The sequence below is a fragment of the Poecilia formosa genome, unplaced genomic scaffold, assembly GCF_000485575.1.
Source record: "Poecilia formosa unplaced genomic scaffold, Poecilia_formosa-5.1.2 Scaffold97, whole genome shotgun sequence".
Lineage (NCBI taxonomy): Eukaryota > Metazoa > Chordata > Actinopteri > Cyprinodontiformes > Poeciliidae > Poecilia > Poecilia formosa.
The window spans coordinates 973,180-999,364 of NW_006800036.1; the positions used below are offsets into that span (position 1 = coordinate 973,180).

The 26,185-nt window shown below is 38.5% G+C and overlaps 1 protein-coding gene across 2 annotated transcripts in view; it reads left to right on the forward strand.

Moving 5' to 3' along the window:
* Positions 1–17,162, forward strand: part of LOC103142469 (polypeptide N-acetylgalactosaminyltransferase 18-like) — a 148,524-nt gene extending 131,362 nt beyond the window's left edge. Inside the window, exons 10-11 of one of the 2 annotated variants that reach the window (XM_016674580.1) lie at positions 2,445–2,612; positions 14,280–17,162. In XM_016674580.1, the coding sequence (XP_016530066.1) occupies positions 2,445–2,612; positions 14,280–14,426 (315 nt within the window). In that variant the 3' untranslated portion in view covers positions 14,427–17,162. The remainder of the gene's footprint in view (positions 1–2,444; positions 2,613–14,279) is intronic. The other variant, XM_007558546.2, reaches the window with a different exon arrangement.
* The last annotated feature ends 9,023 nt before the right edge of the window (positions 17,163–26,185 follow it).

Consider the following 26,185-nt stretch of genomic DNA (forward strand, 5'->3'; position numbering starts at 1 on the left):
TTTTTTTTTTTTTTTTTTTCAATTTTACCTAAAACATTTTCATGGTATACAAAGCACTAGAGGTCGGCCGGGAGACCAACGGGACTCAACACGAAGCCCTGGCGGCAGGGGCGGATCTACTGGGGTGGCATGGGGTAGCAGTTGCCACCCCAAATGAGACCCTTGCCACCCCTGTTGCCAGCCCCAGCTGGCGACTATGAATTTAATGAATAGTTATGTCAAATCGCATGGAACTCTTTTTTCCGATAACATTGAATGCAACACAACGTATCCTGACACCTACTGCTAAGTAGGGGCAAGTGCGAGAGAAGGACAGAGCGCGAGGCAGTAGCTTTGATGGATATACGTTACTGGACTCGATATTACATGGCTTATCGTGTGCCACACACGCGCCATTGCTGTCCATTGAGTCAGGAATATCGGTGGTCAGGAAAATACTACAGTCACGCAAAGAATCTGAAAAAGGGAGGCAATGTTTAGTGGTTAATTCATCCTTATGACAGCCATAGATAATAAGGTTCATGAGTTTCAGATTTAACAGGTGAGAAAAAAGTTTTAACTTAAAGAAAACATTGAGAAAGTGAGCAGTGAGTCGGTTATGCTAGCCTAACTGTTGCTAGCCTGACTTTGGCAACCTTAGCATGTGCTGCGCAGTTTGCAGCAGGGCCGAGCGCAAATCGTGACACCGCACCTACTAATGGCACTTCGGGTGGCAGGTGTCATTATGCGCCACAAGTGCCACTGTTTTCGGGGCTAGCTGCCAGTGTTGTCACTGACTTCGGCTGACCACGGTGTCACGGTGCTCCTTCTGCTTGGTTACTTCTTGCTTATTGCGCCTTGGATATGTTCATAGTTGAGAGTTGTTTACCGTTACTTGCTATGTTTAACGGTGCAGATAGTTGTGGTTTCTGACATTGGCAATATGGGCAACCGCCCAGGGCGTTTTTTTTTTGTTTAGGGATGGCAGGAGACCTCTGCTGATTGTGGCACAGAGATGAAAGCAAAACAGAATGAAGAAGAGTTTGAATTGATACTGGTTACATTTATTTCAGCTCTAAGCATAGGCGTAGGAAACGGGGGGTACAGGGGGAACATGACCCCCCCAATATTGGAGAGAGCCACATTCGTTCCCCCCCCAATAATTTCACCGCAGTTACGAAGAATTTTAAAATCTTCCACTCGCGTGCTTTTATTTTGAAGGCGCACAACAGCGCATTCAGCAGAGTGCTTGCTCCCTCCTATCCCTCTGCCCTCTGAACGGCTCAGAGTAAAGGCAGCAGCAGACAGAGTCAGAGAAACTCTGTTTGAATGAGGTAAACTGTCTGTCAGGAATGTTGCCATGAATATCGCTCGTTTATAACATCTTGTTGTCAGTTTACTTTCATATATAGAACTAAATCTTTTTGGTTAAGCGGTTTTAATTCTGGGATAGTCACATGTCCAAAATTTTACTGCTAACTTTGTTTAAAAGTTAGCTAGTCTAGTCACAATGATTTAGAATGAGACTGAAACAGCAGCAAAATTAGCCTTTTTGTTATTTAAAGTGAGCAACACCTGATCATACTGGACCACTTAAACATGTATTTATATTTTATTATATTATATTGAATTGTATTATATTATTTAGATATTTAGGAGAACAGCAGAGAAGAAGAAACTCTGGTGAGGTCTTCATTTAGTTTATTGAAATATGTATTAACTGTTTTTAATTTTTAAATAAACTAAACTTTTTTATTATGAGAGGAGCAGGTCAGGGAAGACATAGGAGAGCCAGGTGGAGTTTCAGAGTGTGAAGATATAAAAATTATATTAATTACAATAAAACCAGAAAGGAGAACAGGTGAAGACTGATGTCAGGTTGATTTCTTTCAACGTTTCAATATATTTTTCATTATTTCCACACTATAAGGGTAATGGTTAGGAGACAATAAGAAAAGTGCTTGAGGAGAGGTTTAAAAATAAATTTGTGAAAATTTTTGCTACACAGTAAATAGAGTTGAGATGTATAATAATGTATACATCTGAAAATTAAGTTGTTTAAATTCTCATAAAAATTATGATGCATAGAATCAAATATCTAAGTCTAAACTATGTTACAGAGTAAACACAATAAAAACATGCTTTATCTGTGGCATTGTTCATTAAAATGGCACATTTCTGATGTATTAAAATTAAATACAATCGGTACACTTAATGATATTAGTGATTAGGTATTATTCAGCATCCTTTTACTTTTAATACTTAAGTATTTTTAAAGCCAGTACTTTTTTACTTTTACTTAAGTACATTTTTTGAGTACTTTCTCCACCACTGTGTTTACATAATGAACAAAATACATTACGTATTATCTTTATATTTCACAGGCTTTGAACAATATCCCACAATTAAAAATGTGTCCGGAAAAACGTCCTTCCTCCTGACTCCCAGTCCCGTCTGTCTCCCAGCAGAATGTGTACTTCACCAGCTCCCAGCAGATCCACCTCGGCGTTCTCAGTCCAACCATCGACGACGACGACAACAAGTGTCTGGTGGATGTGAACAGCAGGCCCAGGCTGCTGGAGTGCAGCTACGCAGCCACCAAACACATGAAGCTCACCTGGACTTTCGCTCAGGTGAGTCTCGGCAGCGGCCCTCACATTTCTACCTGGTTTAAAAATGTTGGCTCCTTCGTTTAAAATGACCACTGTGCTTCCATCTGACTGGATTGCTTACTGGCACTTTGCAAGAAGCTGCTACTTTCTGTTTTCTGTCTGCTTTGCCGAGCAGTGTTAATGCTTTAAATAATTAAATTGGATTCTGGCCTCTTCCTCTCCAATTTGTTTCCGACTCGAGGCGCCCCCCCTGGTTTTGTCAGAGCACAGATCATTCATCTGCCGTTTTATGTGACAGGCGTTTTAAAAGCACATCTGCCTCCGTTGGATAATGAGCTTCCACACGTCCACGGTTCCAGGCTTATAACAACCCTCGCTTATTTCATAATCTTCACACTTTTAATGTTGACTTAAAGTGTGACATATTAGTTGAGGGAGCTGGATAATTAGTAACAAGAAGAAACGGCTACATTCAAGCTCCGGGCTTCTCCGGGTTGTTTGCACTTGTACACATTTTTCTGTATAACTTGTGCCCTCTGTTTTTTGCCTGTTGTTCAGATTGGAAAAAATTACTTTACAATCATACCGACAATTCATCTCTACCCCCACTGAACCTCCAGCATCCTCAGAGAACGATACGACCTCACCTTTCTCCGGCGCTTTAGGTCCTTCAGTTTCCGTGGTTTCTGGGCAGACTGGCAGGGGAGTCGGGCTCTAATTAGCATCAGCCTGAATCAGAGAGATTCTCACTTTCAATTCACGTCCGGAGTCAAAGTATAGAGACCCATGAGGCAAACCCCCACGGGGTTTTTTTTTATTCAAAAGAAAACTCCATTTTCTCCATGAAAAGTTTGAAGAAGTTAAATAACGCCCTGAGACAGAATGAGTTCTACAAGAGCAGATGAAAGTTTAGATGTCTAAAAAGTTTAAATGTATAGGAGGAGTGCTATGAATGAGTAGTGTGAAGTTTGACCACTTTTACCAAGTCAAATGTATTTACCTTTGTAAGATTGACACTTTCCCTTCATCTTTTTGATTATCTGATTGGAAGAGCTGAGCCAAATATAGCGGGTTTTTTTCTTTTTCCTTTTGTTGTGACCAGATGTTATGTTTTACTGATAAGTTACTTCACGTATTTTTAGTTTTGTAAATAGAAATAGGTTTTCTCATTAAGTGAGTTGCATTTAAAAAAAATAATAATAATTAAATTGAAAACTAAGCTTTTATTCAGTTTCCCTTATTTTATTTTTTTTTTTAACTTGGAACAAAATAAAAGATTCTATAAGGATAGAAAATAAGTAGGGTTAGGATTAGGATGTGTCTTAGTACAATAGTCTCTAGTGGACCAGATATAAAATTGTCAACATTTCTAGCAGGATCCTTTTCATGATCATCTTTTTCTGTGCCGTTTTTTTTTTTTTTCTTTTACTTTTATCAATTATTAAACTGGACTTCTATAATCACAAGTACATTGTAGCCATGGTCAATCACAAGCATAAAGCTCAGCAACAATCAGCGATTACTTGGCATACTCTCATTGTGCAAGACGAGATTTCCTTTAAACATGAATCACAGGGGCGTCACGCAGCGCAGTGGTCAGAGCGGGCGTTCCCATATACAGAGGCTACAGACCTCGACGTGGCGGTCACCAGCTTGACCGCCACGTCGAGGCGGCAAAGACATTCGCTTCCTTTGCCGCATGTCTTTGTCCCTTCTCTCTGCCCCCTTCCTATCGGATTACTGTCAAATAAAGGCCACCAGTCCCGACAAATTTATTGAAAAAAAAAGGAAAAACAATCACAAAAGGTCAAACCAGACCGGAGCATTTTAAAGCCAAATTTATTTAGTTTATTTGGAGTTGGTCCTGAATTGCCCTCATCAGGTCAATGAGAAACAAAATCTATGGCTAAACAAATCATTGTTAATTTGGTTTACGAGTCTCAGAGCCTTTTCTTTCAAGGTGACGGTTGTGGTTCTTAGCTAAATCAGCACACTCATAGCAGTGTGTGTGTGTAAAATTAAGCATTGCTGCCATTTTTAAAGCCCTGTTGCTTTTCATTTCAATAGCATAAGAAGATTCACTGCAAAAAAAAAAGACACAAAGAAAATAATGGTTGTATATTTAACACTATTGTGCATAATTTGATTACCAGACAATAAAATATTTTGCCATATGACCACTACTATCCCCATATGCCAGAAATCCCTCATAAGCCTTTATTGTTATGGATAGTAGAACAACTTTGACTAAAGTGATGAGCAATGATTGTATGGTAACATTAATTAATGAATCACATTTCAGTGCCCAGGCTGGTCACTCCTGCACTATGCTGTCTGCATTAATGTCACTCAATCCCCTTGACTTCCCAAAATCTTGAAATGGAAAGTGAAACTGACAGGCTGACATATGCCATGACTAATTTAGTCAATAATTATCTGATCACTTGAGGGCACATGTGCAGTGTTGGAATGCCATTCCCAAGCTTTTAGATTGTTGTCATGGAGGCCCTCAGGGGACAAGGGTGGAAAAACGCAAGAACAAAACTTGGTTTCTTGGGTGCATCAGATACGCCTGGCAGCCCAAACGCAGACTGCTGTACAGTAATGGTTCTCTCAAAATTATTAATAAGTACAAACCACTGACCCCGGCATTCTGCATATCCTCACCTGATTTTCAAAACTGTTTCATAAAATAGTTTTAAATAATAAAACACATTATTTTACAGAGCTCTACAGCTGATCTTTAGGCTGTAGGCGATGCATAGCAGCTCTGCTTAAAAATGAATGAAGCCTATAGCTAAAAGAAATAGAAGTTGGGTGGATTTCTGCAGACAAAGGAGGAGGAAACCTAAAAATGGAGATAGATTAAGGATTAAAAAAAAAAAAGAAACAAAACACAAAACTGGAGTGTGTGAGCAATGAAAAAAAAAAACACAAAGGTTTTTTGACCATGATGAAAAAGAAATGAAGCAAACCAGACCACAGGCATCTTGTGATGTGAAGCAGGCAGTCTGAATTATTAATAAACTGATTTTTTAAAATATTAAAGTCAACTTAATTCTAACAGAGCAGATATCAGAAGGGGAAAAGGAAGGAAAAAACGGGGAAGGAGCTGAGAAAAAAGAAATTCAAAGAAACGTTACAGACAGCTGGGTAAATCCTCTAAATCGTACTAACTAGAGTTTACTATTGATATGATGCCCATTGCATCTTAGTTGTTCTGCTTTTATTAGGTTGTTAATGAGCAGAACCTACTCTTTGGACAGCCAATAAAAAGTTTCATTTCACAGTGTTGAGGAGTTTGTCACTGTTGGTTAGATTTACAAGAGAGTAAAGCAGCAGAGTCAGAGTGCACCGTCAGGCCGTCCAGCATAGCGCCTAATCAGCAAAAATTGTCCGCTTTCAAATGAAGTCAAAGCGTTCGCATCGAGTGAAACAGCAGTTTCTTTTTTGTATTCTACTACACTAAAAGGGGACGCAGCAATAAGAAAATAATAAATATGAGGCAGCACTTAGCATTTTCCTGCTGCAAATTTGACATCTATTATTAAATATGAAGCTTAATGTGCAAATTTGGGCCCAAGCACACTTGACAAAAACACTTCTTTTAAATGATGAACACCAACTCTTGCTTTCTTAACACTGCAAATACAACGGAGGCTAAAATCGGAGACACTGTTATTACTGAATATCCATGTCTGCACTCGGTCTGTGTTGTGACAGCAGTAGCACATCGACCAATCTTTCACTCCTGAGGTTTGACTGGACATCGGGTCAGGTGATATAGGGATCGGGTGGCAGTCGTGTGGAAAGGTCTGGGTGTGTCAAATTTCTGCATACATGCAAAGGATAGATGGACTTTGGCTTTGCTTGCGGTAATCGTGGCAGAGCTTCAGTTCGTCCAGGTGAAGGCAAACCCGAGCTAAAACGGATTGGTCTCGAGTTACCAATATACGTATAGACGATGACAGGGAGAGGAACTCAGTCCTCCAGTGGACGATTGGTTTAGAGTTGCGTCTCTTAAGCGTCAAAGGTGTGGTTCAAGAACTGTCAGAAGTTTTTTTGTGTTTTTTTTTCCTGCGAAAAGGTAGTCATTCCTCTCCCTTTTCTCTATATCCATGCAAAAGGATAAAAAAAATTGCTGCAAAATTACTGACTTCATACAACTAGCTAGACTTTCTTCTGACCCAATATTCATACAGTCCTCTAGTTTTCATGGTATACGACAAGTGGTTTTCTCAAATAGTTCAGGAAGAAATGCGATGTATACAGAATATCAATTGAACAGCGAAGATTTTATTTCAAACTGCTTCTCTAGTCAGAGTAACCGAATCATGAGGGAATCTTGGCCCAGTTGTAGAAATCTCTGGTGTCCCAGACTTTTCCTTAGAATGTTTTCCAAGCACATCAAGAGTTTTCTGTGTGATCAAACAAAACACCTGTTTCCATCAAACTTTGTAGCTCATTGTTTTTTGTTTTTGGGATATTCCACCAAATATACCAGCAATCAAAGGTAAGGATTTGGTAGAAAATCACAAACTATCCAAACATTACCTTGTGCACGTCACATATTTTCAACATCGGGCTCGATGTATGATGATGAATGTGCATAACTCAGTCTAAACCCGTCAAACTTTTAGACGTGTAATCATTTTAGGTTATGTTTGTGCTTTCATTGATCAAACTTTTAGTAATGTTTGTATATTTTGACCAAATGTTATGCTTTGAAATGGTTGCTGAAAGCACTTTAAATCGCTGGATCACACGTGTATCAGGGTTTCACTTGAACGCAGTTACAAACATTAAAACTAAGAATGTTGGAATGTAGTGAAGCCACAATACTTTTGCATTACGATAAGTTTTATTAAATGGCATGCGCTTTATTCTTTTGTTTTAGAATAAACAAAAGAATCTTAATCTTTATTGTAAGATTAAGAAAAAAAAAGAACAGAGTTTTGATTTTACTTTAATTACTTTTTTAGCATTCACTTAATGCACGCCACTCCACTATTTTCTACTCTTTGTCTTTGCCGGGTCTTTTTGTTCAGCACATCCTTTAAGCTGAGTGACCTGAAGATTGAGTGTCCGGTTGACAGATTGCCCGACTCGCCAGCCCGGCTCCATCGCCAGCCCGTCTGATGGCTCCCTGGCTGACTCGCTGTCTGAGGGGCTGATTAACAAGGGCTCCCACCTTAATAGCAACGAATCAATAGTGCAATCCAACTCTGCACTCTGCAGAATGACAGGAGAGTTGACTACAGAATAGAGGACAGTGTGGTGGATAAATGCCAAATGGTTTTCTCTCCAACAGAGATTATTTTTTTTTTTTTTTTTGTAGCATGTGTGTTCCAGTGCAGACTTTAACTTAGCCTTTTTTTTTTTGGTGGTGATTTTTTTTTTTTTTTTTTTTTAGAAAAATCTCTACAGGTAGAGTAGAGATTTCAGTGCCTTTTGTTGAAAGTCTGTCAAGAATTCGCACACTTTAAATAATCTAGTTTTCTGGAGATAAAAAGACAAGGAAGATTTTTGTGATTACTTTACTTAGTTGAAGTCTGACTCTCCTTTACTATAATCTATGAAGGAAACGGCAAGATCATTGAGTCCTATACTTCTATAATCCCCCTCTAGCAGTCACAGAATTAAGTTATGATTAACATGGATTGCTAAAGCCAGTGCTCGAAAGCTCTTAAGGTTTCTGGAACCGGCTGAGGATTCATGTAATATCGTTTCTCATTATTTAGGTAAATAAGATAATCTGATGTGAGCTTTCACAAATAAATTTAGAGGACTTTTTTTTTTTTTTTAGAAATCATTGTTACTTTTTTATTTTGTGTTTTTCATATGTGTCAAAAATGCATTTTTTTTAACACTAACCTAAATAGTGAATTTTAAGAGGCAGCAGATTTACTCTTCTGCTTATAGTATCATATATGTGCAGGGTACACACTTTTACTCTGCATATTGTTGTTTAAGGAATTAATTGAGAGCATTTTCAGTACTTTTATACATATTTCAACATTTGCAAGGCACTCGTCCTGATTGGATGGACTAACATAACAAAAAGCTTTCCTCAATTAAAAACAGTCAGTCACCATTTAACACAGTTTGTTTAATTTCAAACAGCAAATTTAATAACTGGGCGTTTCTGAGGCTGTGACCTTGTTAATAAATTGATGATAAAAGGTGTCACACTGCTGGCGCCCATATAAGTGATTGATGAGGGAACCACAGTGACCTCAGCCTGAATTGGTTCTTTGCCTAATCCTAAGCAAAGTTCAGAGAGGTTTTTTTTTTTTTGTACGATAACCAATGAGACATTACTGATAATAAACTGAAGTCTTATAATCCTACAGTAAAGGAGTTGAGCAAGACCACCATACGGTCTCTAGAGTCTCCACGACCATTGAAATGATGCCGACACCTGTGGGAGCACAGATATCACAGTTAATGAAGTTTCCTTATAATTTGTGAGCTTCCACCATCCATTTCAGTTTAACTCTGGAGAATGACAGCAGTTTCTGTTTTCATAATTTTATCAGCTGCTCAAGAAAGTGCAGCTGAAGGGATGTTGCAGCTCCTCTTGAGCTTGCACAAAAATAATAATCTGATCAGAAAGAGTCATGAACACAAATCCCAATATCTGTGTTTTATGGATCACTCTGAGCGGATTGGTTAAAAAAAAAAAAACACCAATGTGTGATTAACAGCTTAAAGTTGTTTCATACAAGTCACAGTATTTTAAAAATTATGTGAGCAACCACTTGAACAGGTTATTCCTTTTGAATGGTTTAGGGGGGAAAAAATCATCTTCCCTGCAGAGTTACTATATAAAAGGAAGCCAGAGATGTTGGCTTTCACTGACAAACAACGAATAATATTATTTTAAAGTTCTGCAATAAGCAAAAACATTTTAAATAGGAAATTTTCTCATGACTATTAAAACTGGTAAGTCTTTTATCCATAATGTTTACTAACTAAGGTCATCAAATCAACTTCAAATCTGTTGTTTGTGCTGATCCTGTTGCCCACTGCTGTCCTCCTGTTATTCTAATTCTTTAACACAATGCCAGGGGTCTCTGACTTGTACATCTTCCTTTTAAATTGCAGGCAAATGCATCAACAAACTGGCAGGTATACGCGTTTCTCCCCAGCTGAGAGCACTATTCCACCTGAAGCACTACTTCGACCAATCTTTAAATGAAATGGACCAGAATATGACATAACATTATTTTCACAGCAGTTGCAGTGCCAAAAGTGACAATAAAGTAAAATGTACTAGCCTTACCTTCTGTGACAGCTGCGTGCCCAACAATCACCTGTTAATCTATTAAAAGATGTCTATGTACAGACAAGTTATTTTTAACTAGCCCACTTATAGAAACATTGAATTTAACCCGTAGTATACCGAAGCATGGTGGCCCAGGCCTATCTACTGCATTATTATCAGGGTTCACATGTTTATGAATATATCAAAGTACTTTTCCAGGTCGTGTTAACTTAAACCGAATGGAAAATGCTGGGTGCTTCAACCGTAAATAACCCAGCGACATTTTGGTTCCACACCAAGAAGATTAATGCTGTGAAGTGGCCAGTCTTTTTCCTGCTCTTTCATCCATTAGGAAACGTATGGGCTAAATATTTAGCACTTTAGTCTGTACAGTAAAACATTTTAAGTTAGTGAAGAGGATGTAGCCTACATACGTTTTTGTAACCACCTAATGTTAATTATTCCTTTGGTGTTTTGTTAATTTGATCCTTTTTTGTTCATGTGTTGCTTGACATAGAAATGTCCATAACAGCATATAGGATTTTTTATTTACTTTTTTACCTTTACATTTATTATTTTAAAAACAGAACAGTGTGGGGGTAAAATGATTTGTGCAGAAACAACTATTCCCATCAAGAGAAGTACACTTCACTCATAAACAATTTCATGTTTTAGCCCAGAATTTGATGAAGACTCAGAATCTTGGGGGGAATAAAATAAAAAAAAAACTGCTGTATGCTCATTTTCTGGGCTCACACTGATGGTCATTCTGTTGAGTGTGTGTGTGTGTGTGTATGTTTTTTTTTTGTTTTTGTTTTCTCGGACGTGGGTGAGATTTTTAAAGCATACTGCTTTTAATGGAAAGCAGCTCTCGTGAACAACACAGCGAGTTTGACACAAATGAGTTCCGTCTTCTTTCCCACGGGGCCCAAGCTCATTAAAGCATATTACTGTTCGTGCCAAAAAAACGAAGGACCTACTTTGGTTTCCAGCCTGTTGTTGAAGAGAATAAAATGTAACACATGCATATGCACAGGGGAGAGAAACAGGCCCATATTAAGTGAAAGCACAGTCCTTATTCAAAGGCATATTGTGTTAAGCAATAACTACAATTACACTAGATAACATTAAAGTACTCAGCAGCATATTTATTCAACTTTATTGACACTACATCACCTTAATTGCAGTCAAAAATCGTAATGCCAGCGAGTTAAACAAGTGCATGCTGTCATATGAACATTAAGCTTGTAATAAAGTCACTAAAGATAACAATTGATGGGACCAAACAGTTTTTAAGAATTTGAGATTATATGCAAATAGCAATTATTTTGTGTTTACACATATGCCAAAATTCAACTAGCATAATCAATAATGTCCACTTGTTTTCCAGAGCCCATTGAACTCATCAAGTTTTCACTAGATTAGACGTCTGAACTCAGTGCAACTGTGACAAAACATAAAAATCTGTGAAGCGGAAACAAGTGAGTTGTTGATACAATTGCTTTAAAGTTAATGGACAACCAAAAGAAACAAAATTCCAGTCTTAGAATGGCATGCAGTCATTTTAAAAACCAGAAAGAGGGAGTATTCACAAGCAGAAAACATTTTAAACAGTTGCCAGTTTGGGAGTGATGTGACACTTTGCACACAGGTGGACTTCATTTTTTTAAGCATTTGACTTCTGAAGGTACTTGATTGCATCGGAGCGTTATAGAGGCTTCATAGCAAAATGATGTGCAAAAAACGCATGCAGCTCAATCTTATATTTTTATATTTTGCTTATTTTAATTATGCAAAGACTTTATTTAGCATAAGAAATATTAAGCACAAATATTGCATATTTATATAAATCTAAAATATATATATTTTTTCTCAGCATTTATCTCAAGTTCTTGAAGAGTGAGGCGCCTCTCATAACTTAAACCAGAAGAGCGGCAGCTCTTTGGCCTCCTGTCCTTCCTTGTTCTGCAGTTGTAAACTGGTATTAATTTGTGATCACAGGCTGTGAAATTTCAAACACAAGGTCAAATGAATGTTGGCTACGGCTGACAGCTACCTATTTTTCATAGCACGTATTTAGCAGCTGGTGGGCTGCCTGTTGGAAAAGATCCCAAAAGTTAAGTGTCAATTGTGCGGTTAATGACGAGGTTAATGGTAGGATGAATATCACCCATTGTTGTAAATTGATTCGCAGCCGTCTACCAATTATAAGGTTTATTTTGTAATGCATGCTGCTTCATATTGGTATGTGGTTGTTTGTCTAATCAGATTAATTAACATTACATAAGCAGGTGTTTACTTCAGCGTTAGAGCATGGTTTTAACTGTGCTCAGCTTATTCTGCTCCCCACGGTTTGTAAGTGTTTGTGTACCCCTGCTGATTTTTGAAATGTATTATAATATTTACAATGTGTCTCTGAGCAGTAAAGTGTGAATACATGTTATTACCAAAATTAAAATCTAAGGGTTATTAAAAAAAACATGGTACAAGACCAGCAGCCACGTTTGGGGACTTTGAAAAACAATGAAAAAATTTGCTGCAGCCAGAAAGGAGGGTTAATAGTACATGTATTTGCACCCAACTTCTATTATACAAACATCATTTGCATGTGCAATGCAAGTCAGATACAGAATATTGTTTTGTATGTTACTATGTTTGTTTTTTTATGTGAGAGTAGAATAAACTACTCTCAACCAAAACAATCCAATGATGGATGGTAAAAGTGATTGCCAGCATCTTAGGTAACCTTAAGAATATAAACCACAAAGTTTGAAGCCATGAAATCTTACTTTGAAAAGCCTTGTACCATTGGTGCCTGTCTGCTGTAGGTATTCTATTCATATATTGCATGAAAATATACAGAAAAACTGCCCTTTCTTATTGCCTTTATAATTGAAAACATTTATTTTGGGGGGTTTACAATAGCCGAGATGATGGGGTCAAAGAGTCCTAGAGCGACAGGTTTCTGTTTTCTTACCCCTGAAGACCTGTTCTTAGCACATGTCACCTAGTATTCAAAAAGCACTGCTTTTTGAATTCATACCTAGAGACTTTTCACTCCCTAAAATGTACCTAGTTCATGTGTAAAACCTAAAGAGTTGCATTTAGAGTTGATTGATCCAAACAGGTGTGTGTGGTAAGCGCGTGCATCACACCACTTCCACATGGAGCGGCTTTTGCCACTTAGTTGATTCTGTAAAAGTGCTTTTCTCTACAGATAGCATAAAGCATACATTTCTGAAAAGAGACGGCTAAATGAAATGGCTATGCAAGGTTTCTGTGTATGAGGAGACACACTGACTTGATCTGGACTCTGTTTGCGCTCATGTTGTTATAAACAAAGACTTGATGCTTGATTTGTGGTCTTGGTCTCAAGTTTTATTAGCAATCTCTTCACTTCTAATCTTGAGTGAAAGTGAGTCGATGTGCAAGCCTGCAGCTATGACAGGTGATGCTGTGCACGCTCATATTTTTACTGCGAAAGGGTCCGTCCAATTAATCAGCTAATGATGTTTCATCATAATCTGCTTTGGCTTCATAATAATGATCATAAGCGTGTTTTTCCAGTTGAACACTATTCTCTTACTCCCAGTTTATCAAAAGCACTTCCTGTTGTCTTCATTAGACATTGACATTCTGCCTCATCCTCCCTCCGGACTACACCCAACCTTATTATGCGGTAATTCAGAAATCTTAAAGCTCGACATGACTTTTAAGCGTCTCTGCCTGTAAGGTTTTTGTTTTGACCTAAGTTTCCTTAGAAAAAAAAAAAGCACACTTATCAAGTCTGATCCTAGTTAAGCTACTGCTCTCTCCTGTGTGCTTCAGAGCTTCAAGCTTTCAAAATATCTGTTTCTATAGAAGCATTCCTGTTTGCTGTTTCTAAGTTAATTAATCCATTTTATTAAAAACATACTAATCCTCCTCATTTTTATTGAAGCAGTAAGTGTGTGGGGGTTTTTTCCATATGCGGTTTTTGCATTTTTTATTAGTTTGTGCTAAGTAAACATTACAGCTATATTGCATCTAATGTTTTTATCTCGTCGTGTTTGCTTTATAGCCCTTCTGACAACCAGACGATGTCTCATTATGTTCTGTTGTGCAAACTGTAAAATACAAAGCATGAAGTTCTTTCTTTTTTACGCATCTAATGGATGACGAGGACATTTGACAGCCCTCCATCCATGTAAATGTAAATGGGCTGGACATAAATGCAACTGAAAAATGTTCTTCAGTCGACATTAAAATTGGGGCTGCTCATGTTTACAGAGGTGAACACGTTCACTTTCAAGAACAGAAGGGCATTAGAGAAAGCTGAAAACATTCATTACAAGTGGGTCGGTGGTAGATTATTTATTTAGGTGCCAAACTAATGTCTGCATTCCTTCATCTTGTTTTTTTTTTTCCTTCTTTTTCTGCAGGGGGGAGCCATCCAGAATATTGAGTCTCAGCGTTGTCTGGAGCTGGTGGAGAGCAAGCAGTCAGCCTTCACCTTCCAGCTGGCCATTCAGGACTGCACTGGTCAGAAATGGACCATCACAAACATTTTGACTGTCCTGCCGCAGTGAACTCTGTCAGGATGGAGTTAAAAAGGAATTATTAGAGTCCAAACAGAGGGGGACGTTTCCAAAAAAACAAAAAAAATAATCAACTCTGGACGAGTTTTTACCCAGAATCTGGACAAGAATACACGTGCTTCAATCATGCACGGACCATCAGTAACTTAATAACCTTTTTCTACCAATGAAATGAGCAAGGAGACAGTCACAGATGGAGCAGATGCTGTCGAAGCTATTAAGCCTGCCATTAAAATGAGATATATTATGGTTTGTTTTTCGAGGGGAAAGGCTCATGAAACCGTGGAAGCAGACTGTTTATTGCAGGAGTGGGCTTGCTTTGTTATTTTGGGTCCCTGTCAGCTTGAGATGGTGCCTGAAACCCCATCTGTCTCTTTGCAGAATCAACAAAACAAGGTGTAGGACCATAATTCCAAAATGTCTGAGTGTATAGATAGTTGGGGGGGACTGAGCGGAAAACCTGCCTGGATGCAAAGCAGCTGATGTTTTTGCACAAATCAAACATGGAGGGCCGTCATTAGTCGTTATCGTCCTGTTTGACGCAAGATTGAAGACATCAAAGAAGCTCCAAAGTCTGTCTGAGCAACGACAGGGTGATTTAAATTCACAGCATGATAGAAACTCTGGCCCCTCAGAGGTTTTGTAGTGTGTTTCAAAACTAGATGGGTACCTGCAGGGACCGCACACATGTGGTCAAAGACAAGGACTTTAAGATTTTATGAAACACCTTTGTAATCCTGTCGAGATGTCGAAGAACAACTGAATTGGAAACTGAGCAGCAAAGACCTGAATTCATAAGGATTTCAGAAAAACATTTTTTTTTTTTTATTGAGGACCCAACTTTCTTTCTAAACTGGCCATAGCCAAGAAAGAAGTTACACTTAAAAATGAAACAATTAAACTTTTTATTTTGCAGCACTTTCACCACTTATTGGCACCCTGGGTAAAATGTCAGAGGAACTAACTTTTTACCTCAGTAATATAATTTCACAGTGAACTTTGTTTCTGACAAACAACTTCTTTGTTGCGGAACATTATGCAGCTGAATGACCAAATGAAAACCCATTTTCAGATTCATGGTGTCGGCCTCCTGATTTTTCTTTAGCAAGATTAGCTGGTACTTTGAGAGAGAAACATACTCCCCACCCATGAACAGTCACTGAACAGTTGCTTTTCGATATTTTCATTCCTGATTTTTTTTTTTTTATGCCAAACCCACCACAGTTTGGCATAAAAAAAAAGTAGTAGTAGTACCACAGTCCCAGTAGTTGTCAGCCAGCGGCACATGTTGAAGTCATAGAATAAAAACGCTTTTCCCTGACATGTCTGCCAAAAAATGGATTGGCATATGGGTGACATTTAATAATTTTCATTTTCAAGAGTAGCTAAAAGAAAGAAAAATACCCATTTGTAATTTCTTCTCTGTGACAAAATAAAACTTACCTGATTAATTACAAAAGAAAACTAATTTTAGTGTCAGAGGGTCTCAAGTGTCTTAAGTTCATGCAGCTAATTTGTGTAAAAACACTATTTACATAATAGTGTTTATGTAAACAAACACTATCATGTAAATAGTGTTTACAAATGGCTATTTATCAAATAAATAGTCATTTTATATATATTTTTAGGGAAATTTGAAGCCGAATTTACATTTAATTTGTAGTTGGTCAAACTCAGGATTCTGAAACCAATTTAGAAATACATTAAACATAGTCTATTTAAACCTTCAGGTTTTTAATCATAAAACTTTAAAAAACCTTGTTAGCATACACGAAACAGCAAAGAAGTGAAAAACGGTAAAAATCGACTAACTTTAAAAACTAAATGACACAATAAGCAAGATTCTTAGAAAAAATCTATTTTTCTATTAAAATCCTGTTGTGCAACATAACATTTAAAAACATCAAAATAACAATAAATTGTTTTCTAAAAAAAAATTTAATTCCAGGCCGTCTGGGGTTTTTTCCAGCATCTTTAGCCGTTTGATAATTGTCTGTATCCGTTAACACCTAAAAGATCCACAACAGAAGACTGTAGAGGCAGTTTTTATTTATAATGTAAAAACTTGGTAAGGTCCTCCAGTGCAGGAGAGTTAATTGCTTTCAGGAAAGTGTGAACCCAAATGAGGACTTCAGACTAGTTGTGAAGTGGATTCTCTACTTGGCTCTCCTAGAGACATCAGTTTTCACTGACATGTTTCTTTGATCATAGTCAAAATGCTCTGAGCCTCTGAAGCTCAAGTGTTGCCTGAAAATTACAGCAGAAATTTGGATATATTCTAGCCTGCGCTTTGGTTCGACTGATGCCAGACATCGGTTAAGAAGAACCCTGCGTCCTGCTGACTCAAATTAAACAAAACTAGTGATTGACACACGTGATATTAAGACGAGTTTAGAAACTGGAAAGATGCAAAGATGTGAGCTGACGTTCGGTACATTTCTTCTTCCTTAATTATCCTCTAATTCAGTCTGTTGCAGCTCTACAGCCGAGTGTCCAACATCAATAGACTTCACAGATGAGACGTATTTGGAGCAGAACACGTTGCCTTATCCCTCAGCAAGTTTAAAAAAAAAAAAACCTCTGTGAAATCACAACTTTTACATCCATCCTCTCAACAGTTTGTGGCAGATTTTGCAGACTTGTTTGAATGGTTAAGAATGTAGCTTTTATTAGAGATCGTAAATGAAATCCCTTTCTGTCTGCAGACGTCGCCCTCTTAAGACCTTTAGAAGCAAAACAAAAAAAGAAAAAGGAATAGCTATGAAGGGTATGAATTAAATCGAGTACAAATATTGACCGCTGGTATTTCTCATTTTTAGCTTCCTATATTGCAGACACATTTTTGCTCCAGGAAACAAAGCATGAGCAATGATGGACTACTTGGGATGGCATAGGAAGCAAATAGCTGATGGAGGAAGGATGCACTGAGCTGAGTGTTGCTCGCTGACGGAGGCCTGGCAGCACAGCTGTTCGCCTGGCACGGTTTATTAAAGCTGACTTTTGATAAACAACCGCACCACTGAAAGTAGCTTCCTGCTAACATTCGTCCCTTAGATATCACAGTCAGTTATTTACAGCTGCAAGGGGACGCAGAGCCTTCAAAAAAGGAGACCGCTGTGTTTTTGTTTTTGACCATCTCAATGCCAATATCTCCGATTTCAACTGGACACATAATAATTAGGCAGTTGCTGTTTGCCTTAACTTTTGTATGGCCTAGTTTTAAGCTTGACTTTTTTTTTTTTTTTTTGCCTTAACTTTTGTATGGCCTAGTTTTAAGCTTGACTTCTTTTTTTTTTCTTTTTTTTTTTTTAGTATCTTTAATTGCACCCCCTCCAATAAGCGACTACTCCAGCTAGACACAAAGATGAGACTTCTACCACAATCAACTACAATAAGCCCTTGCCTTCTGCGTTTCCATGCGGCACATTGTCACTCGATATATGATTGTGCAGATTCTGTAGAAAAAGAACCCCTAGAGGTTCCCACTTTGCCAGGGAGATCCATTTTAATTTGCAATTTTAAATTATGTATCTGCTTCACACGACAGTGGAAAGATCCATCGTGTTTTATTTATATTAGTGCCGTCAACATTGGTTGGCTTTTTTTTTTTTTTTGTGCCAATATTTGATTAGCTATTCTTTTTAAAGTGGCAAGCATATCTGCATTTGCAAGAAATACAATTAGATTCGATATTCGTGGAGGTGGCGGCGGTGAAGGTTAAACAATCTAGATAAATAGGAAATAAACAAAGATGTGTCGCCAATCAATTTGTTCACCATAAAATCTAATTTCATTGTCAAAAAAGTAGCTTCTAATCGTCGTAAGCATTTTTACTGTTGCTCAGACACTAAATCAAAAATGTTCTCATTCATTTAGCTTTGGCACTGTGATAAATGACCGTGTTTGGCTGCTAATGAACTTTTGCAAATCTGTGTAGGAGTAAATCTGCAATCTGTTAGTGGATGAATTATCCGTTCAGCACTCGCCTCTGTCCAGTAATGAGACTACAGCAGCTCAGACCAGTGTGCCTCTCAGTTTTCCGTCACAGCGTGTTGCAGAAAAGAACCAGAGGTTAAGTCAGACACGAAAGAGACGCACTAAACAGATAACGCATTGTAGAACCAAAAGTAGCTTCTTTGTTCCCCATTTTCAGGTAATATGGGCGCAGGACGTCGTAACTGAAATGTGTTGAACGATTCTGCAGGAAAAGATAAGTTGATGATGGTTAAGGCCAGAAGTTTTCAGACACATTTCACAGGCACTTATGTCACATTTGGGTCTTTTAATGATGCATTTAAATTAGCATTTCAATTATTTTTTTATATATGTTTTTGGAATTATCATTCAACTAAAAACAGTCTAGTTTTGTGCAGATTCTTTCTGCCTTTTAATATTTTAATATTTGATTTAATCTCCCTTAGCAAAATGAATCTTGAAAACATGTTGTTTTTTTTTTGTCACCATTGACTTCATATTTCAGCCTAAATGCTCACTACTCTTATCAGAAAAATAATATCCTTCATTCCAAAACATGCACCTCAGAATTTTAGCTCGCAGATCTTTCCTGTGTTACTTGTGGTCAAAGAAAATATCAAACATCCTCATCTAGGTGACCTACTGCATGATGACGCAAGAGCATTTTTAGTACCATCCTTTTTTCTTTATTGTCAAAATGCTGTAAAAAGTAGAATTCTTTGGAAGAACCAAAACACTAACACAGATAAATTAATATGTAAAGAAGGATTTATTAGCATGTTAATCTTCTGTACAAGAGGCTGAATTATAAAACAACTCTGCCATTATGTCTTGGTTTTTCTGTATAAGAAAAGGCAATTGTTTTTTTTTTTTGCTCAATGGGCATTTGCTGCTTATAAAATCTCTTCTCTCGTTTTTGCTGAGCCCAGAAATTAGGCACCGCCATAAAAGATCTGCAATCAACCTCTCAATTATTTAAGAATCCAGACTTCAACAACCTCTGTGAATAATTCATCTTAAAAGCTGGATGAGTTTTAATTATTTAAGCCAGTCGTGTATTGAAAACTTTTCATTGTCAATCATTAGTCAGACGGTGGAGGGAAAAGGTTTAGCACTTTGTCGAAGACTGGACCTGGACTGTGTCTGTTGGCTACTATGTAGCATCTCTTACCAAATCTTTTGTTGACCCTCAATTTCTTCTTTTTTTTTTTCTTTTTTTTTTTTTTTGTGGCTCAGGCTTGTAGATCCTGAATTTTTGGAAGTATCTCAATTTTTGGGAAGCTTTTACAATGTTACGTCATGAAAATTGTCCAAGCTATTTTATTAGTGTATTTAAACTAAATATTTATAAGTGCCAATAATAAAAATGGATGATGTCAATACTTCTTCAGTTTGATTTTTTTTTTCCACCTACTTATTTTTTTTTTTAATGTATGAACATCAAGGCAATGTAAATGCTCATTTTAAGAGCCAAAACACAGAAGTTTCTCTCATAAAAACATATTTTCCCTCAAGTTGTTGATTCATTAGACAGACCTAGTAAGACTGTATCTTTATAACTACTGTTATATGGAGTATGAGAATACTGGTCAATCCTGGAAAAGCTTCCAATTGTTTTTGTCACATCATGTGTAAGGCTGCAGGAGATTATCACTTTTTTCAAGAAATTACTTGTTCCAATTATCCAATCCCCCAAATCGGTATTTTGTTGTAAATGAAAGTAAAAAAAAAAAAAAAAAACAGAAGCAGATGTCACTGACTACAGGAGCCCGTCTGTCAACCCTGTGATGACCTGCCCCAATGCGACGACGTTTTAAAAACTTTAGAGAAACGATCGTTGTCTCGAAAACGCAAACGGCACTGGAAATGTTTGATGATACCCCCCAAAATGATCACAGCATGCTTAAAAGACCAGAAGAAGACGCAACACAGCAAAAACAAGTTCAGAGGTGCAAATATGATTTTGCGCATGCCATCGGTGCCTCTTCACCGACTGCATAAATGTTCAACAATGGGCAGATTTTGCTTTGCCATACCAAACAATTAGAGGAGCCCAAAACATTTGCCTGCAGTTGTTGTGTAATCGGGAGCTACATCAGGTTTCCTTTTGTTTTAAGTCTCCTTCCGCCATCTTGACTCCCAAGAAACGCCACCATCACAGGATTAAATGCGACAGATCTCTCACACCCTGACGTCCGTGGTCACGAAATCTTTTAAGCTGTTAGTGCTGGAGCATTTGAAGAACATCACAGCCCCCCTGCTGGGCCCCCTGCAATTTGCTTACCAGGCAAAAAAACGTCAGCAGATGATGCAGTCAACTCAGAGCTACACTTCAGGCTACACCCCCTCGGCCACCCAGGGTTCGTACGCCAAGATCCTGTTTGTAGACTTCAGCTCAGCTTTCAACGCCATCAAGCCAGACAACCTCCACCAGCATCTGGGGCAAATTCTTTTTTGACTACATTATAGTTTTTTTGGGGGGGGGGGATTTTTAACCCTGAAGATGACAGCAGGCAAAGTTTTTAGTGGACAGTCTGCTTTTTCTGATGATGTCAAAGCTTGAGGTTTAAAACTCTGACATCAAAGCAGGCTAAATAAAACTTCCTCAGGGCAGTTTGTCCTCTGTAGTGCAGATGTGCCAGGGGCAGAAGAAGTGTGGGCCTCTTCAGTCTTGTATCCTGTGAGGACACTCTAATTATCACCCTCGTGCAGCAACCTACTCTCTCGTTAGGGTGCTGAAAAGCTGGCTGGACTCGCTCTGTCTCTCACTCTGTCATTTTTTTTCCCCCTCCTTCCTCCTCTCACTCTTCCTCTCTTTAATTCCCCCTTTTCTCCTGCTGCCATCCCCTCTGTTTTAATAGGGGCCATTATGGAGAACATGCATCTTCGCTAAAGAGAAACCCATCCTTTCGCACACTGGCCTCTTAAAGAGCTACAGTAATGCTAAGCAATCAAAACATCCTCCCCATAAACAGCAAAGCATCCCCTTGGATAATTTGTCATAAAATGGGGATCTCTGTGCTCGTATTGTTTGAGGGAGTTAACCTGAACACCTCATAAACAAGCCTGAGACCTTCTTCTAACATCAAATGCGTTGTAACCCAGCACTTTCAATGAGCCATGAGCCACAGCGATCATCGCACACAGACCGGTAGCACTAAAGGCCGGCTGAGTGATTAAAGGCAGTGCAGCAGTCTGAGGCCTTGAAGCGAGCGTTAACAACGCGGCGCCAACCTTCGCTCACGCCTCATTGGCTCAGGCTTCTGCTGAGTAACCACCGCGACTTAATTGAAGGGTACACTTCGTTAACGGCGTTGCCAGGTGACCAAGAGGGGCTTAATTGAAGGCCAACGCTCTATTGGATCTATGCCATTCCATCAATCAGGTGCATTAGCAGGAGCCAGGCTCTTTGTCTTCGCTGGCAGGGGAATGTGCTGACTGCAAGAGGGAGGAAGAAGGAGCAGAGAGAGAAACGTGGAGCAAAGGAGCAGAAGAGGAGAGGAGAGAAGAGAGGAGGGTCCATGGGAGTAAGAAAGTCCTCGGAGAACTGATTTTCAGATTAAACCACAAATGCTACATCAGCAAAATTATTAAACGGGGGATAAAAAAAAAAATGAAAGACCCAATCTTCTTCTGGGGTAAAATCTTTGCTGAGCAGAGAAAAGATCAGAAGCTGAAAGGAATGACAGAAATTCTTTGGCTCCGTTCAGCTTAAAGCAGGAAGCCTGTTGTTCTCTGCAGAACCAACGGAACTTACATTAGAAATATGTTATCTTCTACAAAGCCGTGTCAGAGTTTTTTGTTTGTTTGTTTGTTTTTGTTTTTGTTTTGTTTTGTTTTTTTGTTTTTTTGCTGTTTTATTAATAACCAAGACAAATTCCTCCCAACAGGTTTCCCCAAATACATGCCTCTGATGAGATCAAACAAGCCAACGGATCAGAGATCTTTTACGTGTTTTATTTCTCTTCTTCTTCATTCATGTTTATATTTAAACTCAATGTTAACTTACATTCTGTGACTGCTAAAATGATGAGTGATGCCCACTCTAAACAGTGACTTTTTTCTCTTTTGTAATTCATTTGGTGATGGAGTCATTGTCCGTTTGGAAAACCTAAAGGTATCCAACCTTTAACTTTTGGCTGATAACGTAAGAAGTTTCCACACAACATTTTTCCCTCCCCCATCATGTTTCTTCCCCATGATTTTGAAGTGCACCACTCCTTCCTGCAGCAAAACACCCACACAACATGATGCTTTCTTCACATTTGGGATGGTATTCCCCGGCTTACAAGCTTCACCCTTTTTCTTCTTAAAAACGTAATGCCCACTGTGTGCTAACATTTCAATTTTAGCCTCCTCAGATGATAGGAAGTGCCTTTAAAAGTTACGATATTTGGACGTAGTGCCTTAACATAAATGCACAGGTGTGCTTCCAATTTTCTCACCTGTCATGAACAGAAACTTGCAAGGCCATGACTTTATTAGGCTTTCAATAAATTGCCTTAAGCAGTGTTGGTCAATTCTAGTCATTTTAGATGTGTCTCTGTTCCAGCACACCTAATTCAAATGATTGCATTATCTCCGCTGCATGCTATCAGACGCTGCAGAAGCCTGTAAATCACCCACTTAAAAAGTCAGGTGTTTGGCAGAAGGGATACACCTAAAACATGTAGGGTCGGGGTCCCTGAGGACCAAATTGAGAAATATTGGCTTGAAGACCCAGTAATTTTCTGAATTCAGAAAAGAAAGAAGAGAGAATTTAAATAAAGCTTTCCTTCGCTCAATACCCTGACATGTAGCATCTAAAAATATGTGGGTATTATCTAACTGGCATGAAACAAGAAAAGTATCGTCTGATTTCTAGGTTACACCAGCTGGAAGAAGTAAGAAATCCCATTTTTTAGCACTCAGTCCTCCTAGGCAGCATCCGTGTCAAAGTACTGGAAAATTATGCAACAACTGCAGATTATGAGTACAGAATAATATGTAATTTTTTTTCCATTTTGTGAGCTGAACTTGCGCTCTAACAAACCAGTCACAAAAATTCAAACATCAATCTCGGCCATGTACATCACTGTTTGTTTCAGACTTAGTAGAGGGTTTTTTTTTCTTTTTCTGCTTCTTCTTTTTTTTTTGAAAGCCTGCTGTTGAAAGCCCATCTCTGTTTTTGTGTCAGCATAAATTCATTTGAAGAAAAAAAATTCCAGATAGTATCTTAAAAAAAATACACCTGATTTAGAGTAATTTGGGCTCCTGTGACCCATTTGATTATGTTAATTTTCCTGTCTGTGAGGACCAAACATAAGCTCCTGTGCAAACAACAAGGTGAGATAACAGAATTTGAAAATAAATATATTTTTTTATCATGATGGAAAGTCTTGAGAGACATAATTTACCACCATCAAACACCCGGCATTTAGGTCAGGGTTAATTAAACTAATGAGCACAACTTATCAGGAAGCAGAGGGAGCTCCCATGCAGGTCTGCAGCCTGAATAGATTCAACCCGACATCCTGGAGCATGCAGGACTCTTGTCTGTTTACTGTGACAGCTTTCAAGCTGGGGGGGACGAAAAACAATAAAATAAAAAGATGTTTTATAAACCCCGCCGTACTGCAAAAAGCACTGCCATGGACACACTTGACGCTGAAGAACTTTTCTGCACAGAACACCTGAGGAAGAAGCTGCCACCGACGACTCCAGCGCAACTGTGAGAGACCCCTAAAAGGTCAGCAGCGTGGGGCTTGATGAAGGCTGTCAGAAGACTCCCTGCAGGTTGGAAGATGCCCGACACTCTGCTCCGTCTGCTGCGCTTCCTTCCATACGCCGCTCTGCCTCCCACACAGACATTACAACCACAGTGCAGCGAGAGTTGTGCAACTGCGTCTGGTTACCTGATGACTGTCAGAAGCATCTGACAAATAAACATTCTTCCGAATCAAAACACAGGGCCTCGCGCACGCAGCCCTGAAGGTGCGATGCAGAGCACCTCGCTTCTCGTGAGGTGGAGTTATTTGTGCAGACGACTGGGAAGTTATGAGAAGTTCTTCTCTGGGCCAGAAATCTCTTAAGTTATTAGTGTTTAACAGCGTGGGAGAGACTCTCCGCTGCCAGATCCAAACTGCTTCTTGCTGAGGGAGGCTGCTCTGTCACCCCAGAGGCATAAAGCCAGTGTTTTTATTCTCCGTTCGCACTCCTAAGTTGTACTTTAAAAAAAAAAAAGAAAAAAGTGTATTTAAGCTCATAACTTTATGAAGAATTTGACAACCAGTGAATTTGCTGGATGTTGCTGTGAGTTGCTGTGACTCCAGCATGTGATACTGACGTCCTCAGCACAACAAAATATACTTTAGAAAATATGACCTGAAAGAAAATAAAAATAAAAAATCTTTAGCAAACATTAAAAACAACAACTACTGATGGACAACAAAGTAGAACCAGCTGAAAAACGGCAATGAAACTCGACAACAGTCACTACTGTTTACAAAATCGCAAAACATTTACTTATAAAGAGCATATACAATTCAGCTCAAAGTTATTGACACTGCTGGTAAATTAAGCCACACTTTTTTCATGTCAAGATTTGCAACTTTCCCCACCTTGTGTCATTTGTACTTTCTCTACATTATTCTTTCTTGAACCAATGTTGGTCTGTGAAATGTTGTTTTTTCACATCTTTTCAGTTCCAAACATTCTCATGGGTAAATGTTTTGTTTCGGCATTTTAAATCTGACCTACTACTCTTTTCAGTATGAAACAACTCCTGTGGGTTCGAGGGAAAAATCAGCATAGCGTCGACAATAACCTGAGATCGATAAGCAAATATTCCTTTCTTAAAATTGGATGTTTATACCAGCCGGTTGTTGTAAAGATATATGTCTGCATTTCATTAGCTGACTGTGAACATTCCCAACCATAACACAGTTTCACATAAACACCAGAAAACATAAGAAGCATCTCTGGTCTCAGGTTCTTCCTGATATTTTTTTTTTTTCTTTTTCTCATTTCTGATATTGTTCATCCTCTACAGAGATGTTCTAGACTGCAGTGATATTGATCAACACCACTTTAAAAGATTGGAAGAAAGTCTTGCTCCTTGGAAGTAGAACATGAAGATCTGAGGAGTGATTTCAAAACTTTTACACCACATAGACTCTCTTTAACCTCACAAACTCAGTAGTAATCCTCCAATTCTGGGATCAATACATCTTATCTTATCTTATCTTATCTTATCTTATCTTGTTCAGTTATATTTTTTCTCCATGTAAACAACTGGGGATTAAACACTCCTTATAAACAGCTGAAGTTTTAAACCCTGATTTTACAAGAAAAGCATGACATGCATACTGCAACCAATTGCCTTCTGAAGGATGGCTACCGATCATCCTCTACACAAAATCCAGACTTAAAGGAAGAGCAACAAGAGCAAAGACATTGTTGAAGGAAAACCATAAGCAATCCTGCAAGCCATCAAGACGATAAGGCAAAGATATCGAGGAAGTTGTTCTAGTGAGACGAGAGCAAAACAGAACTGTCTGGCCTCCTGCAAACAAGAGGCCAAACAATGACTATGCAATGCTCATGCAAGACCATGCAATGGTCGTTTGCATGGTCAGTATGCAAAAGGCCATGTGACATAAAACTAACACACACTGAATACACTGAATTTACCACCAAACTTTGAAACGTGGTGGTGATAGTGTCATGCTACTCAGTCTGACTGAGCTCTAGTGATTTTACAAAGAACAATGGACAAGGGTTTGAGTCTTTGGATG